The sequence below is a fragment of the Fukomys damarensis genome, unplaced genomic scaffold (assembly GCF_012274545.1).
Source record: "Fukomys damarensis isolate Sample0158 unplaced genomic scaffold, DMR_v1.0_HiC HiC_scaffold_33, whole genome shotgun sequence".
NCBI classification, from domain to species: Eukaryota; Metazoa; Chordata; class Mammalia; order Rodentia; family Bathyergidae; genus Fukomys; species Fukomys damarensis.
Window position 1 is genome coordinate 4,430,466 of NW_022900945.1, and position 15,033 is coordinate 4,445,498.

Genomic DNA, 15,033 nt, shown 5'->3' on the forward strand with positions numbered 1-15,033 from the left:
CGTGGGCTGTCGAACTCCGGTGTTGCCTCCCACTGAAGCTCGGGACATCAAAACTGTTAGGCTTTGTTTTGTTTACTTTTTCCCAGCCCGCGGAAGAAGTTTGTGGTTTCTTTTTTTCTCGGAGCTCACAGCGATGCGCTTGGACTTCTTGTCGCTTAGAGCTGGGCCGGTCACTGTGAGGGTTTGAGTAGTGAGGCATCCCTTGGTCGGAGTTGCCATTTTCGAGTCTCGCAGTCAGGAAGTAGGTAATTTTATTTATCCTCCAGCCCCCACTGCTCGTCCCCCCCTTTTGCTACTGGAAGTTAATGCTGAATCTTTTTGCCGGCCCCAGAAAATCATTTTTAAACTTTAGAATACAGACAGTGGGTGGATTCTGAGGCCTCCAGTGGACCTGTTGAGTGGAGGGACCCGGAGGTTTGTTTCCGGAGAAGCTCTGCGAATGTTACTTTTGCTTCTGCTACAGAAATGAGCTTTGTATTTACGCCCTGGAGTTTTCGCTGTTACAGGAGGAGGGAGAAGCACTGTTTGCTGCCAGTATTCTTTTAAAAACATTTAATGTTGCTATTTACCACCAAATTTCGAGCTTAGCTTTATTTTCATGTCTTTGGCTCTTTGTAGCTAAAGAACTGTATTTCTGGGCACCCTAGCCGGAGATCGCAGTACTTTGCATTTCCGCTGAACGGCTGGGTTGGATCCAGGTCCTTGGGGTGGTGGCGTGTAGCTGCTTTACTCCTGTCTCATCAGTTTTCAGTGGCCCCTTTCAGTGAATGCTCCTCAGATCAGCGGCAACAGCTACCGAGATAATGTGTTTCTTCTCTCGTGGGGCTCCTGTCATGGTTTGAGATTTAAGTTAAATTGCCATACTTCAAGGCAAGATGTTACTGAAAGAAATGTATGTGAAATTCGTTGACATTCACCATAGAAGTTTATTAAATTGATATTTATTTCTTTACGAAATTAAAAATGGTTCCGTTGACGTAAGACGAGGAGCAGTATTTTTAGTCACCTGTTCTTTCGTCATATTTTCTAGCATATATGCTTTAGGTTTTTTAAACATTTCTCTTGGAGAATGGAATTCCTTTTACATGAACTGATGGATGCCTCAATTTCAAATGGAAGAAATACCTGAATTCTGTGCTCAGTGCATTTATTTAATGACCTAGTCTCTTTAAATAATTTTTTTATATTTTTCAATTATTTTTAGATGGTTTTATTTACCGTGACTTCAGAGGAAGGGTGGAGGAACCTTCTTGACGTGTCCTACAAGAAATGCTAGGCGAAGAGATGAAAAGGAAAATTAATTTATAATTTTCTTAGACTTACTACTTTAGTGATTGGGATGATTTTAAGACCAGTGTTTCAAAAATTTCGTGAAAGAGAAACATGCTTTTACTTTATGATGTGTGTGATAAAATCATTCGTTGCTGAACATTATGCTTGTGATCAAGCAGACCTGAAGAGGGAAAACAGGCTATTGAGGAAGTACGTCTCCAGAGGAAATTGGAGGTACTGTGCTTCGGGGTTTGTGTTTTTTTCTTTTTTCTTCCCATATTGTTGTTCATTATATGAGAGAATGATCCTGATATGTTTTCTTAGAAAAAAATACTTAAATTCTTGAATATAAATTGTTTGCAGTATGAATAGGGTACTGATTTTTTTATACTTGAAATGGTGATCTTTGTGAATCCATAATGGAAGTAAGTATTTTAGGGTTCATCAGTTGTGAAACAATCAAAACTGTACCCAGAAGAAATTGGGTATGGCCCCTTCCTAAATACTTTTTGGTAATACTTCTCATTGCTTATCCCTTAGAATTATTTACCAACCATCTATAAAGAGGCCTCTCCTACTCTCACTTAAAGGGAGGAAAATTACAGGGTAGTTACAGTTTTACAAAGGCAATGAGAGGAAAAAAAAATGAGGAAGAAATAGTTGTCCTTTGGGTTTTATAAGGAATGTGGGGTTGGGACCTTTGGGAATGAACAATTTGTCATTTGTTTCAGAGTTTGTAAACACATAAGGGACGATATTTCTCAAGGAAAAGAAGCCACCGTATAGTGCAAGACCTCTATACCCAATCTCATTTCTGTAGAGAAAAAAACTGAGTGGATTTGCTTAATGTAGTTAGTATTAAGTATTTTACGATTCCCAAACTATACGCAGTATTCACTATCACATCTGTCCATTCATTTCTCTTAACAAACTTCTTTCGTAGCATTTCTTGAATATACTTGTTTCGTCTTTTAAGAAATAGACTCATGTTAATTGTTTCTCTTCAAAGTGTTGATTTCTGCATTAAACACTTGTTTCAGCGCAATGATTTTAAGCTTTAAGTAATTATACTGCCAAAAAAATTTTTTTTTTAATATTTGTACTTAAGAGCTACTAAGATCTGATCCAAAGTACAGTTGGCAGGGATAAAAGTGCATGGTGATCCTAAAAAGTTTAAATTTCATGGGAGTAAGAACTGAAGTATCTAGCTGAGCTTGGTGGCACATTGTTGCAGTCCTATGCTCTGGGAGGCTGAGGCAGGTGGATCCCAAGTTCAAGTGCAGCTGAGTAATTTAGGGAGACCCTGTTTCAAAATAAAAATTAGGAAAAGGGGCTGAGGATATAGCCCAATGTGAAGGCTCTGTGTTCAGTCCCTAGTACCCCCCCCAAAAAAGCGAGAGTTGAAGTATTTGATAATTTAACAAAGTATTGGTGGAAGAAATAAATGAAGATAATTCTGTTATGTGAAATAATCAGTTTCCCAAATAATTTAGAAATAATCACTACCATTGAATCTTCAGGAAGTCTTTATGGGAAGCAAAGAGCCATATAGAAATTTCTTGATGTTCCAATCAAATTCTTATGCAAGTGGGTTCAAAATTAATTACAGTGATGAAACTGTTCATTGCTTATGAGCTTATTCTGTGGACTAGAACTGGCTGTTTTAATTATACTTACAAATAGGAAAATTTCAAAGTAGCACCCTAAAATAGCATTTTACAAATTGAGATTATCTTTTCCTGTTCTAGATTTTTAAAAAAAAATCAGAAACTTAAGTATAGGCCATCCACTTAGTTAAGTACCCCTCAGTGTTACATGTTTTGAGTAATTCATAATGAAAGTAAAGAACTTAAATCTTGAAGGAAATTGAGCTAAACTTGAAGAAATCTACATGTTTTCATCATAGACAAAATGAAACTAAGAAAATCGCTTTATCAGTTTCTCCCAGGTCACGCAACTAGTCTGGTATAGTGAAGAGTGGAAGCCAGACTTTGAGTTCCTCTACCTTATTTTCCATAATGCCATTCTATTCTCCAAATTATTACTACTGTAGTAAATTTTCTGCTTTTAATTCCAGCACATATTTATCCTTTTTATACCTTAGGTTCCCGACAGCAAGGTGAGGACAGTTTTCTCCGGAGGAAAGGGATGGATGATGGTCAGCCCTTGGCAGTTGGCGCCCCTGGGTTTGCACCCTGGATAAGCCAACCCTATCTCCAGTACCTGCAGGGCTGTGAGAAGCTGATTTAGCGTTCATGTGGCACTCAGAATGGTGATGGAATTGGTTTAAGGGGAAGAGTGTTCAGTTAACTGCATTAAAAATAAGCTCTTGATTGCCTGAAATAAAAATGTATACATTAATTTTTATTACATTAATTTTTAAAATAAAAATAGTGGAACACTAGGCTTTTTCCTAGAGTTAGTCATTTTCTGTTGTGTGAAAGATTTCCCATCATGTTCTAGAAAAGTGTAAAAGAAACATTTGAACACATATGAGGTATTTTTTGTTACAATTGTTAGCAGTTTTATGAAATAAAATCATGTAAACACTGGTGAGAGTGGGAAGCTATAAAAAATAATCTTTTTAAGAAGCCTACTTTGTGTGTCTTTGACTTGGCCTACTTTGTGTGTCTTTCTATCTGGTATTAGTGTCCATGTTAAATGAAAAAATGCACCAAAAAGAAAATTATAATCTCAAAATTATAATTTAAAAAATTGTATCAAGTGCTAGGTTTTAAAATTTTTAAAATAAGGAAAGAAAGTAGCTTATAGTTTCACAAGGAATCCTCTCTGACTTTCTTTAAAAAAGAAAAATGAGTAATGCATGAAATTGACTAGAAAATTCTAGCAATATAGAAAAATACAAAGTGAAGAACCTCCTTTCTCTGACCCATTCCCTGAAGTAACTATTAAGAGATTCTTATGTATCGTTTTGAAGAAAAAAAAAACTATGAACATTCTAACTCAGTGTTCTGTATTTTCTTGTAGCACTTTTTCTTTTTCACATATTTTTCTCTAACAAACATTTTTATTTTGATGGTGTCATACTGTTCTATTATTGGGAGGAGTTGTATCATTTCTAGCTAGTTACATGTTGGATTTTCAGTTCCCCTGGCTCTTTGCTGGGAACAACAGTGTGATAATGAATGGTGCACAGGACCATATTAGTGTACTTTCTAGGTGATCAGTAGGGTTCGGGTGATGCTGGCAAAGTGATCTCTCCAGAATGGTTGAAACAACTCATTTTTACCAATCATGTGAGTACATTTTAAATAGATTTTAATCCCCAATGTAGAATTTTTGTTGTCTACTCCCAGACTGAACATTTTCTGAAAATAGCTTCTGTATAAATGTTTGCCTTGGGTTTTGTTTTTCTAGTTGACTGTGTAACTAATGGTGGATATTGCAGGTTTCCTGGAGAGTATTGTTAGGTGGAGGTAACAGTATGGCATGACAGACATCGGTTTGCGTTGTTGCATTAAATGTGCTCTGAACTGATAAGACTGTTTCAGAAGGAAAGAGAAAGTAAGGAGGAAGAAAGAAGTGAGGAGAGGGGGAAATTACCTGATTGCTTCTCTAGAAGGCACACAGGGAATACTGAGGGGTCACGTCCCAGCCTTCAGGCTGCCCTCGCCAGCAGCACAGAGCTTAGTCTGTGGATTCTGAGTCCTCGGCGTGAGTCCACAAGATGTGGCAGCGGAGTAGGCGTTGGCATCACCGCAGTCATGATTGTGGTCCTGTGACTGGGCGCTGGGAGCCGCGGGTGGCGTTATGTAAATGTAAGCGCCTTCTGTTTCTTTCTCACTTCTAAATAAACCTTACCCTCATCTCTACTGAAGCCTCTTACATCGTGATACAAAACTCACATTTTATCTTGAAAGATAACATTTTGCCAGGTGAACCAAGTCAAGTTCACAGTGTGAACTGTTCAAATGCCAGTTTTCAGAAGCTCATCTTTGATTTAATTGGATATAACTCACAAGGAACTAATCTCCCTCATAAATTGATACCCTAGAGTTTTATTATTGTGGAAATAAAGCACTAAAATGTGTCCAGAGACTGAGTGTGTCACAGGCAGATCACCCATGTCTCCTCTCCTTGGCCTTGGGGACATCCCAGTACATCGGGCTCGGTATGATCGTTCATGTACTCTTCAAACACTGCAAGTTTGGCTCTGCAGGCAGTGTTTACAAAGGCCACCAGATCGCTAAACATTTGGTATCTTAACGAAAGTATTTGGAATTAGAGTGTTCAAAAACAACTAAATGCCCAAGAACTAGAGAATGCTGGTTCTTGTTTATGCCATCTAAACTTGCTCCAAAACCTTGCTGACAAGGCATTCGGCACTGTTAGAGCACTCTGAACAGATCTTGAGCTACCTGGGACCGGATGAAAATGATGGCTGGGACTGCCGTGGTCCCGCAAAGAGGCTGGGCTTTGGGGACGTGAAATAGAACCGCACAAAATAGGGATGGATTCATGGTGTAAAATAGTCACTTGCTGTGTAATTTGGGAGCTAGTTAATCCATCTTGAGTCAGAAATGTGTACCACGACCCTATCGCCTTCCGCGCCAGCTTCCCATTAGAGGGCCAAGTTGAAAAGCACTGGGTCGGTTGTGTTCTGGCAAAGTGACTTAGATGATGGCAGTGGTGTGATACTGGATGTGAGTGATGCTGACAGAAAGAGCCACACTCACAGGCCTTTTAAGGAAAAGAAGTGGGACTTTTGAAAACGTGCCTCAGAAGAGCCTGACCGAAGTTGGCATGTGGGATCTAGGACACTGTACTCGAAACAATGGCAAAATGTGCATGGTTTTCCATGTGAAATTTAAAACACCTTACAGGTATTTGTCTTGGACCCCCAGCTTTGAAGACTTGGCCATTTTCCTTGTTTCTGATCTCCTTGCCCATCCACCTCCTTACTTACCAGAAGGGAAGAATGCTGCCCAGTTCCTCTCCCACTTAGGCCAGTGCTTTGGGCCTCCCTCATCCCCGTCGTCTTATGGGCATGAGACGTAGCTCTGAATTAGTTTTCGCTATCTAAGCATCCTTTGAGCTACTGACCATCCGGTAGGAGTTCATGTTCATAGGTAACTTGTTTGTAACTGTGAATTAGTTGAATTAAACTACAGCCATGTACTGTCAAGTGGTAACACTACTAAAAGTTGCTACTAGTTTTACCTTAAACTTTGCCATTTGTGTGTGAGTAAGTTTATGAGGTAGGAAGGTGCAGGGGAGAAGATGCTGGTGCCATGGTCTTCACATCTGACCCAGTTCAGTTCAGCATGAGTGGTTGCCGATGCCATGATAACATGAAAACAGTTTCTTTGTTAGTAAAGTTGGCCTGTTTACAGTGTTTAGTACTTGTATGATATTTCAGTTTTTCCTTTTGCTTTCTTACAATGTAGTTTTTCTTTAAAATTACATCTCTAAATTGTTTCTCCCTTTTCGCAACTCATTTTTAAAACCATTAGACCCCATTGATAGCAGACTTAGTGCACAAGTTTTTGTGTGTCAATGGGAGGAAAGCTATTTCAGGAAATTCCAAGATCTAAAAGCATACCTTAATCCATATAAGGTATGCAATCCATGTTTGCTTTCAAAAATAAATGAATTCCATATTATTGTTTTTATTTATAGATTGAGGAGTATTTGGTTTGTCTCTGTGTTTAAATTCACTGGGAGGGAAACATTTGTATGTGAAGGGTTAATTCCTCTTAGAGGATTCAGACATTAAAGCTTACAGTAGTTCTGGTATCACTTTAGTCATTGAGTAGTTTCTCTTACGTGTGTGAAGTTGTGGTATGTAAAAATGCTAATTTGTCGTCTTTTCTCCCCCTCAGCCATCTGTTGAATCCTCAAGTCCAGGTAAGTATTTTTCCTATAATTTCAATAGTCCCTATTTGACTAATATATATCCTATTAGTTGCATAAAGGCTAGAGGAGTTAGACTGCCGTCTGACTTGCTTTTCTTCTGAATGCTTCTTTTCTCTGGGGAGAAAGAAATGGATGAAATGTTTGACTGCCGGTGAAAGTTCAGGTGAGGCTGCTGTGAGCTCACCCTCATGCCTCTTCATATTGTCACCCCCCGCCATATGTGTATATTACAGTTTTACGTTGCTATTTGAGTTGAAGTGTATATGAAGTATCTTTGAAAAGGGAATCAGCTTGGAAATGCTTGTGTAGGAAATGAACATGTTTCATTTGAGGAAAAAAATTTTAGTATATTTACTGCAGAGGAAAAAATTATGTGAAATATTCAACAGGTAAATCTTTAGTGTTGTAAATTAGTTTTAGATTTGAGTAATGCCAAGTTTTATCCTCTGACCATACATCTAAAGGTTTTTAATATTTTCCTTCAAATACAGCAGATTCTTTTACTCCTGTGTTAGAAGTTGCAAATTTGTGATCCTTGGACCAATCTAGGCCACGTTTTTTGTTTGGCCACTATAGTCATCTTTCAAAATTAAAATATTTCATATAAAATCAAGATTGAGGGTTCCTGCTCGCCCACAGGCCCCATCCCCACAAGGTAGAGCATTCCCATGTGGCAGTGATTGGCTGGCTGAGAACAGTGAGGGAAAAGTCGGGTCCTAGTGGTTTGGCCTCAGTGTCCTGGAAACTGTCTCGTGGAGATTATTCAGAGATGATGTATTATTCCACATTGCTGTATTTACATATTACTGAAGCAGTCATATTTCTTTGTTTTAAATCATAGGAAGAAAGCTTTTTATAATGCGCAGCACGGTGTAAGCCTTTTCGTGACCCAGAGTTCTTTGCACTGTATTCTGCGAGGCTTGGGCTAAATTACTTCCAGAACTTAAATAACCCAAGTGCTCAGTTTACAGTATATTTCTCTTTATTTCAGCCTTACTTTTTCTTAAAATATATTGTTTTGTGACATTTGTGAAACCCAGGGATTTTAAATATGTTCCGGATGGTTCACATTGGATACTGACCTCAGCTAAGAGTGTTTGTGTCTCTATATCCAGTATTTTGTTTCTTTCAAACACATTGACATAATAGGCTCTTGTGTGTGTTAATACTATGATATTGCAAGTGGAGTGAGTTTTAGGTTTTCTCAGGAATTTCAAGGTATTGGTCAGCAGCGAGAGAAATTATGTCAGATCTGGTATTAAAGAATGGCTCCCACAGTTTGTGTACACCTAGGCAGGACTGGGGGAGGAGTGAAGCTCAAAGAACACAAATGTTTTTAGTTGCTTTTGCTACTTGTTGATACTTTGGTGTTGGAGTTTGTGTAGTTTGTTTCTTTTAGGTGTTTTTTGGACTATGGGAAATCGTCTGTATTACACAGTACTTATAATGTAATACTCTTAATGATAGTTTTAGGGAGTTAAAAGAGTTGATGGGGGGAAAGCAGGAATAGAGGCCTCATATAAAATTTTTTTTGGCCCACTGGTTAAAAGCTGTGCCTTTTGCAACATCTGGGCCTGGAGATCAGTATTAGTAATTATACTTACATGACCACACTCAGTAGTTTGTAAACTAAAGAGGAGGTACATTGTAAGATCTTACCATAGTCATTAGAGCTGGGAATTAGGCTCTCTTTGGTTTGGGGGTGTTTTTGGTTTTGGTTTTGGTTTTCTAAGGCAGGGGCTCCCTTTGTATTTCAGCCTGGCCCTGGACTCACTATGTGACCCAGGCTGGCCTTGAAATTCGCAGCAATCCTCCTGCCTCAACCTCCCAAGGGCTGGAATTACAGGTGTGCACCACCGGGCCTGGCTAGAGGTGGGGATGAAGGCAAGGGAAGAAAAAGATTTAGAGTTAAATAAGTCCCCACGACACATTGTAAATTGATTCTGCCTCTGAGTCTTTGTAAAGACATCAGTTGCCCTGGCATGGTACACACACACCCACGAACCCAGCACTGGGAGACTGAGGCAGAAGGGTTATGAGTTCATTGCCAGCTGGAGCTACCTTGTGAGAGCCTGTCTCAAAAGAGTGTAAGATCCCTTCTAGCAATTCTGCAGTGAGGTGGGGTCTTAGGATGGATCAGTGGTCCTTGCCTTAACTCTGAAGAAAGATACTTACACAACACTAGATTTACATTCGCTAATAATGTATTGCTAGGAACCCCCCCTCCAAAAAAAAAAAAACAACCTGAGGATGGGTCCAGAAAGAATTAGAATGGTTAGTTGGTCCTTAAGAGCAAGGTGAGAAGTCAGAACAAGGTCAGATTAAGGCAGAAAAGTAGTTGATACTGAAAGTTTATAGAAAAGTTCTGCTGTTTTTGATGTGGGAAGTGAAATGGCTTGTTTTAATGGCTTTGCAAATGATGACCAAAAAATGGGGCATCAGGCAAGTTGTGTACCTTTCATGACCTGATGCCACGGATCGTTGGGCTTGGACTGTTCTAAGCTATTGAGAATATAATAACTAGTTAGGAAAGAAGCATAATCATTTTTAACAGTAACTTGACTAAGGTAATAGTATGCAAAAAGAATGGTATGGGGTTTTTAAAGAAGCTTCCTGACTACAAGGAAGAGAAAAGGCATAGTATCATCTGTAGTTACTGACTACTGAGTGCTTCAGAAGATTCCTGGGAGGGCCGAGAAGTTCAGGAAAGTTTTCCTTGAAAACTCAGAAGAGAAAACATTTGGGACAAAAAACTATAGCTAAGTTAGTGGTTTTCCTGGGGGACCCTTAGGTCTGGCCCATCCATCGGTACTAGAATGTCCTAGTAAAGTCGTATAGCCTTTTCTTAATGTCCAGGAGAAATAGTAACTTCTTTGTAAATCATTAAAAACTTGAATAATTGTCAGCAACTCATTTTTACTATAATCTGGTATAAGATGAGATCTGATTTGGCAGATAATTATATATTTAGTTACGTTTAGTGGCATTTTCTGCATGCTTCTCAGCGAGCACAGTGTCTTCTGTACGCCTCGCATCTGACCCTGGTTACAGCACACTCATCTTGGTGAACATGGGTTCTCACATAGAAGTACCCTCTGGATACTTCAGGACTTACAGGGGGAGTTGGAATGAGGCAAAGGATTCACTTTTCATCTGTGCTACTGCTGGATCTGAGTTTAGACCTGCTATTTAAACTCTTGAAGCCTTGAGTCTTTGTTTTCCTTTTTTAGTGGGATGATAAGACTGACTTGGTAGGGTTGTTGGAAGATTGAGATAATGTCTGTGGAATGCTTAAGCATACTATCTGGCAAGTGGTAGGCTAAATAAACATGGTGCCAATGATGGGTATGGTACAGTGCCATTGTCTGTAATACAGTACTTAGACTGAGGCAGGAGGATCTTCAAGAGTTTAAGGCCAGTGTAGAATACATAGTAATACCCAATCTCAAAAAGCAAACAGTGGGCCGGGGTTTTAGTTCAGTGGCACTGTGCCTGCAAACACAAGGTCCTGAGTGTGATCCCCGGTACCAAAACAGACAAAACGGTGGCTTGTTTACAAAGTTGTGGGAGATGGCTGAGGAACCTTGAGCCTTCAGTGTTAACCTTATCGCTAGTAGGGGTCAGTCTCTGTGTCTCTTTGTTTTACTCATTGGTTCTCACACCAGAATGAAATGAAATATAACTCAGTATAATTGTTAACAGTTTAAAGTGATAAAAAGATGGCTGATTTTTTAAATGTTAACCCATTTATGCTGAAGATTTGACATTTTTTGACTTTTGCATGAAATCATGTGTTGCCTAGAAAAATTCAAGGAACAGGAATTTGAAGAGAACACATTCCACTAAGTTCCACTGTTAAGGGCCTTCGAATAATGAATCACTAGGCATTAAAGGGTTAATCCATTTGTCCTAGATTTTTTAATGTCTTTTGATAAGTTTTGTATGCAATTTTAATACATCTTGCTTTTATCTCTGAGTTATTTCAATGCAAAAAGTCAGTTGGAATTTGTTTCCAGAAAGTGCTGATCAAAGAATACTTGATTCATCCCTATTATAACCGTGTATCTTAATGCATTGTTGGGTGATTTTTATCATTGAATGAGCGTGTCTGAGCGTGCTTAACACAAACCTGGGTGGGGTCTCAGTGCCTCATACTCACTGGCTCTGTCAAACATTAAATGTAAGAGTTGTGACTTTTCCCTCCTCAAACAAAAAGGTCATTCTTATTTGATATGACTATTCCTTATAAGTTACACTTCATGAAGATTGCAGCACAGCTTTTAAAGTTACAAATACTATACTTCTACCCCCAGTTTTGCAGTGTCACTGAGTATGTAAGGGTGAGGTGCGAGGCAAGGCAAACAGCGTGAGGAGTTTTATTGTGGGCTGGTGATGAGGAAGGGCAAGATTTTAAAAGCAAAAATGGGCCGGGGTTTAGCTCAGTGGCACTGCTGCCTGCCTCGCAAGCACAAGGTCCTGATTTCTATCCCCAGTACCAAAAAAGAATTTACGTTAAAAAGCAAAAGTAATCTTTAGTGTGCATAGCTTTTTCCTTGTACTTTGACTTACATCCAACTTCAAATAAATAATGCATATACACTAAATTGATATTAACAAGACACTTAATTTGGTTCACCATACTTTTTAAAATTTTCTTTACCAGGAGGTTCAGCAGCATCAGATGACCATGAATTTGATCCATCAGCTGACATGCTGGTTCATGATTTTGATGATGAACGAACATTAGAAGAGGAAGAAATGATGGAAGGAGAAACAAACTTCAGTTCTGAAATAGAGGATCTTGCAAGGGTAAATAATACTAAGAGCTAGGGGATAAATGGTTAAAACTTGTGGCGAGAGGAAGCATTTTCTCTATCTGTATTGGCGGGGGCTGTGCAGTTCATATGGGAAAAGTCCACGTGATCACAGATAGAATAAAGTTTGAAATTAAGGCATTTAGAAGTAGCTGTATTATGTGAAATGTTAGAATCAGAAGTGACTTTGGTAAGACATCATTAGGCCTGGATCAGAAAGGGCTCCCGATTTCCTTTTCTACACCTGCCCTTGCACAGTTAGGGTACCTTTTGTTTTCCCCTTCAGAGCCCAGGAGCCCTAACCCTCGTCCCAATTTGCCCTCACTGTACTGCCTCAGGTGTGGTGGAGTGCATCTGCCCTTCCTGTCAAAGTAGCCTTTGCCTTTCACTTTTACATCTGTCGCTGCATTCTCTTTTCTCTCTGCACCTTTTTTCTCCATATTCAGCACAAGTTACTTTTCCTTCTTTTGCTTGAATTCTGGAATACACACTTTTCTGTTTCTCTTGTTACTTACTATTCAGTGTATTTGCAGGCTTTTCTCCCTTTACCTAAGGTTTAAATGTTTGCATTTTCTGAGGTTCTTGGCCTTCTCTACTTTCCTGTTTCTTTGGATCATTGCTCCTCAGAACTTAGGTTGAGGGTCAGCTGCATCAGAATCGTCCATGGTTTATTAAAAAGAGCAGATTCCTGTGTCTCTTCCTAGGCATACTAAGTCAGAACCTCTGGGGGTTGGATCCAGATCTGCATCTGCATTAGGCAGGTTTGAATTGCATGCCATCCAATCTGAAAATTACTAAGCTCTGACCTCTATTTTTGTGGTGTCCTTAGTCTCCTTAGTTTATATTTCTAGCATTGTTATTACCTGTTTCTGGTATCCAGGTTGATGTTTTTGCTCAGATATTTGAACACACATCTGAATTTTAAACACCCAGTGTTCTCCTTCTACACGTACTTTCCCTTTCATCTCTGTCTCTGTAAAAAACTGGCGCTTGTGTTTATCCTGTTACCAAAGTCAGAAACCAGGGAGTCATTGTCCTTCACTCCAAGTATGTCTTCTCCACATAAGCCTGTCATTTCTGTTATCTGACTCTGTCACTCCATTCTGCTTGGGTTGTCACCCTTTGTGTCTTGGACAGTTTACAGCTGCTTCTTAGCCTACTTCCCCATTTTCCTTCCAGTATGTTTCCAGCCAGCAGCTGTGACAGTCTTTCCATTTATTCCATTAATTTCTACCTCCTGGCTTCCCGTTACTCCTGAAGACAATCCAGACTCCTTACTCTGGCTCTCAGGCCCCTGCATGGTGTGGCTGTCGGTCTCTGCCGGTTTCTTCCTCCTTCACAGCTTTGGGCTCATTCACCCTCCCTGACCTGGGCTTTCCAGGGCTGGTTCCCCACCCTCTGGGTTTGGGGTTACCCTCGGTGCACTCTCCATCCCCTTGCTAGCTTCTCCAAAGAAAAACTGTGTATGCGCTGCTTTTTCTTTTTCCTCCAAAAACTAATAGAATGATTGTTTGTTTAATTTGCTATCTGTAGCCTCTATTAAATTTTTAAGGGGAGGGCCCAAGACTATTATTCACCAATAAATTTCAGGCAAATGAAAGTATTGAGTGAGTACACAAATCAGTCTGGTATGCTCTAATAAAAATTTGTTATGTGTGTACTTGCTGTACATCTGTGATAAGATGCAGTGCCAGCTTTTAAGGATTTAGAAAATATATTGTGGAAAATCATTAATCTGTGTTTCAAAATTTTAATTTGGACCTTTTCTAAAGTATCACAGTGCTTGAAAAGGAGTCCTGTATGTTTTAGTCGGATCCTGTCTGGTAGTCCCGTTTCAGATCCTCTAGTGATCAGAGCTGGTTCAATCACAGTGCCTAAGCAACTTAGTATTTTATTATTTTGAACCAGAGAACACGGCTGATCTGGGTGGCAGATATTGGTTATCACAGTGCGCATATGATGATCTTGGGGTCAGAATTATTCTTTAAAAGTGAGAGGCTGGAAAGCTACTCAGAAGACAAGGATAGTTTGCTTAGATGATTCAGATCCTAGTTGAACATCAAGGGGAGCAACTAGTTTAACAATGATATATTCATATATTTTTGAAGTGGAAAGGCATTTATTTTCGATTATTTTGCCTGTACTCACAGAAATTTCTGTCACCTTAGATATATTTTCTTGCTTCTGAATAGAACACTAGAGTAAAAGGTAAAAGTGGAGAATCATATATTTTCCATCTGTATTAGCTTCTAAGAATCAAGTACTTTTTTAACGATATCCAAAGTAGCATGATGTTTTTCTTCTACTTCAGGAAACAAGCTGTTACATTTAATTAGTATGAGATTGCTAATAGGCTTTACTAAAAATTTGGGCTGCTTTTGCTTTTCTTTCTCTGCTTTCATCCACCCCTTTCCCCAACCCTTGTTAGCCCTGTAAAATTGGCTTTCACCTGATCCTCCTTCAGAAACAGTAATTAAAATAGAATTCTTCGTAGAGGCCCAAAGAGGAAGAAAAAGGTGGTGGGTCCAAGGCTTGGTCATCATTTTGGCCAGATAGCCCCCCGCCTTTTCAGAGTATCCTGACTTCCTCCAGAAGGGAGTAGGGTTCAGGTCTAAGCACATCACCGGCCATGCTCTATCTCTAAGCTAAGCTAAGCTGCTTGAGGTCCACTTACATTGGTGTTCCTGGAGTTACAGTCTCCTCAGGCATGAATCAAACCACATTGGTTTTGTTTTTAAAAATAAGATTTTTGTCACAGTGACTTTCATTTGTTTTTATAGAAGCAAAACATTAGTTATATTAAGAAGTGGCCAAGTTTTTCAGGTGCCACTTTGATTGTATAAAATAGTTTTTTATGTAATTTTGTGATAAAACTGATACAAGAGTTAACAGTAACTCAGTAGTATGTGTTTTTAAGTTCAGTTTGGATTCTCAACTTTTGAGTGAAAAATTTATAGAATCAGCTTTTTTTGTGTACTACTACAGTTGTATGTATGCATTTGTCTTGTTGATGGAAAATGCATTTTAATTGCGTGTTTAGCTTTTTTTTTTTTTTTTTTTTTTTTTTTGT

The 15,033-nt window shown here is 39.1% G+C and overlaps 1 protein-coding gene across 7 annotated transcripts in view; it reads left to right on the top strand.

Annotated features, from left to right (window-relative positions):
• Nucleotides 1–15,033, top strand: part of Mier1 (MIER1 transcriptional regulator) — a 54,216-nt gene that overhangs the window by 5,467 nt on the left and 33,716 nt on the right. For 3 of the 7 annotated variants that reach the window (XM_033758106.1, XM_010605101.3, XM_010605097.3), the window contains 3 exons: nt 1,452–1,506; nt 7,116–7,140; nt 11,813–11,958. In XM_033758106.1, coding sequence (XP_033613997.1) covers nt 1,452–1,506; nt 7,116–7,140; nt 11,813–11,958 — 226 coding nt within the window. Of the gene's footprint in view, nt 1–1,451; nt 1,507–4,220; nt 5,052–7,115; nt 7,141–11,812; nt 11,959–15,033 lie in introns of those variants that run through there. The other 4 variants (XM_010605098.3, XM_010605099.3, XM_010605096.2 and 1 more) reach the window with 2 other exon arrangements.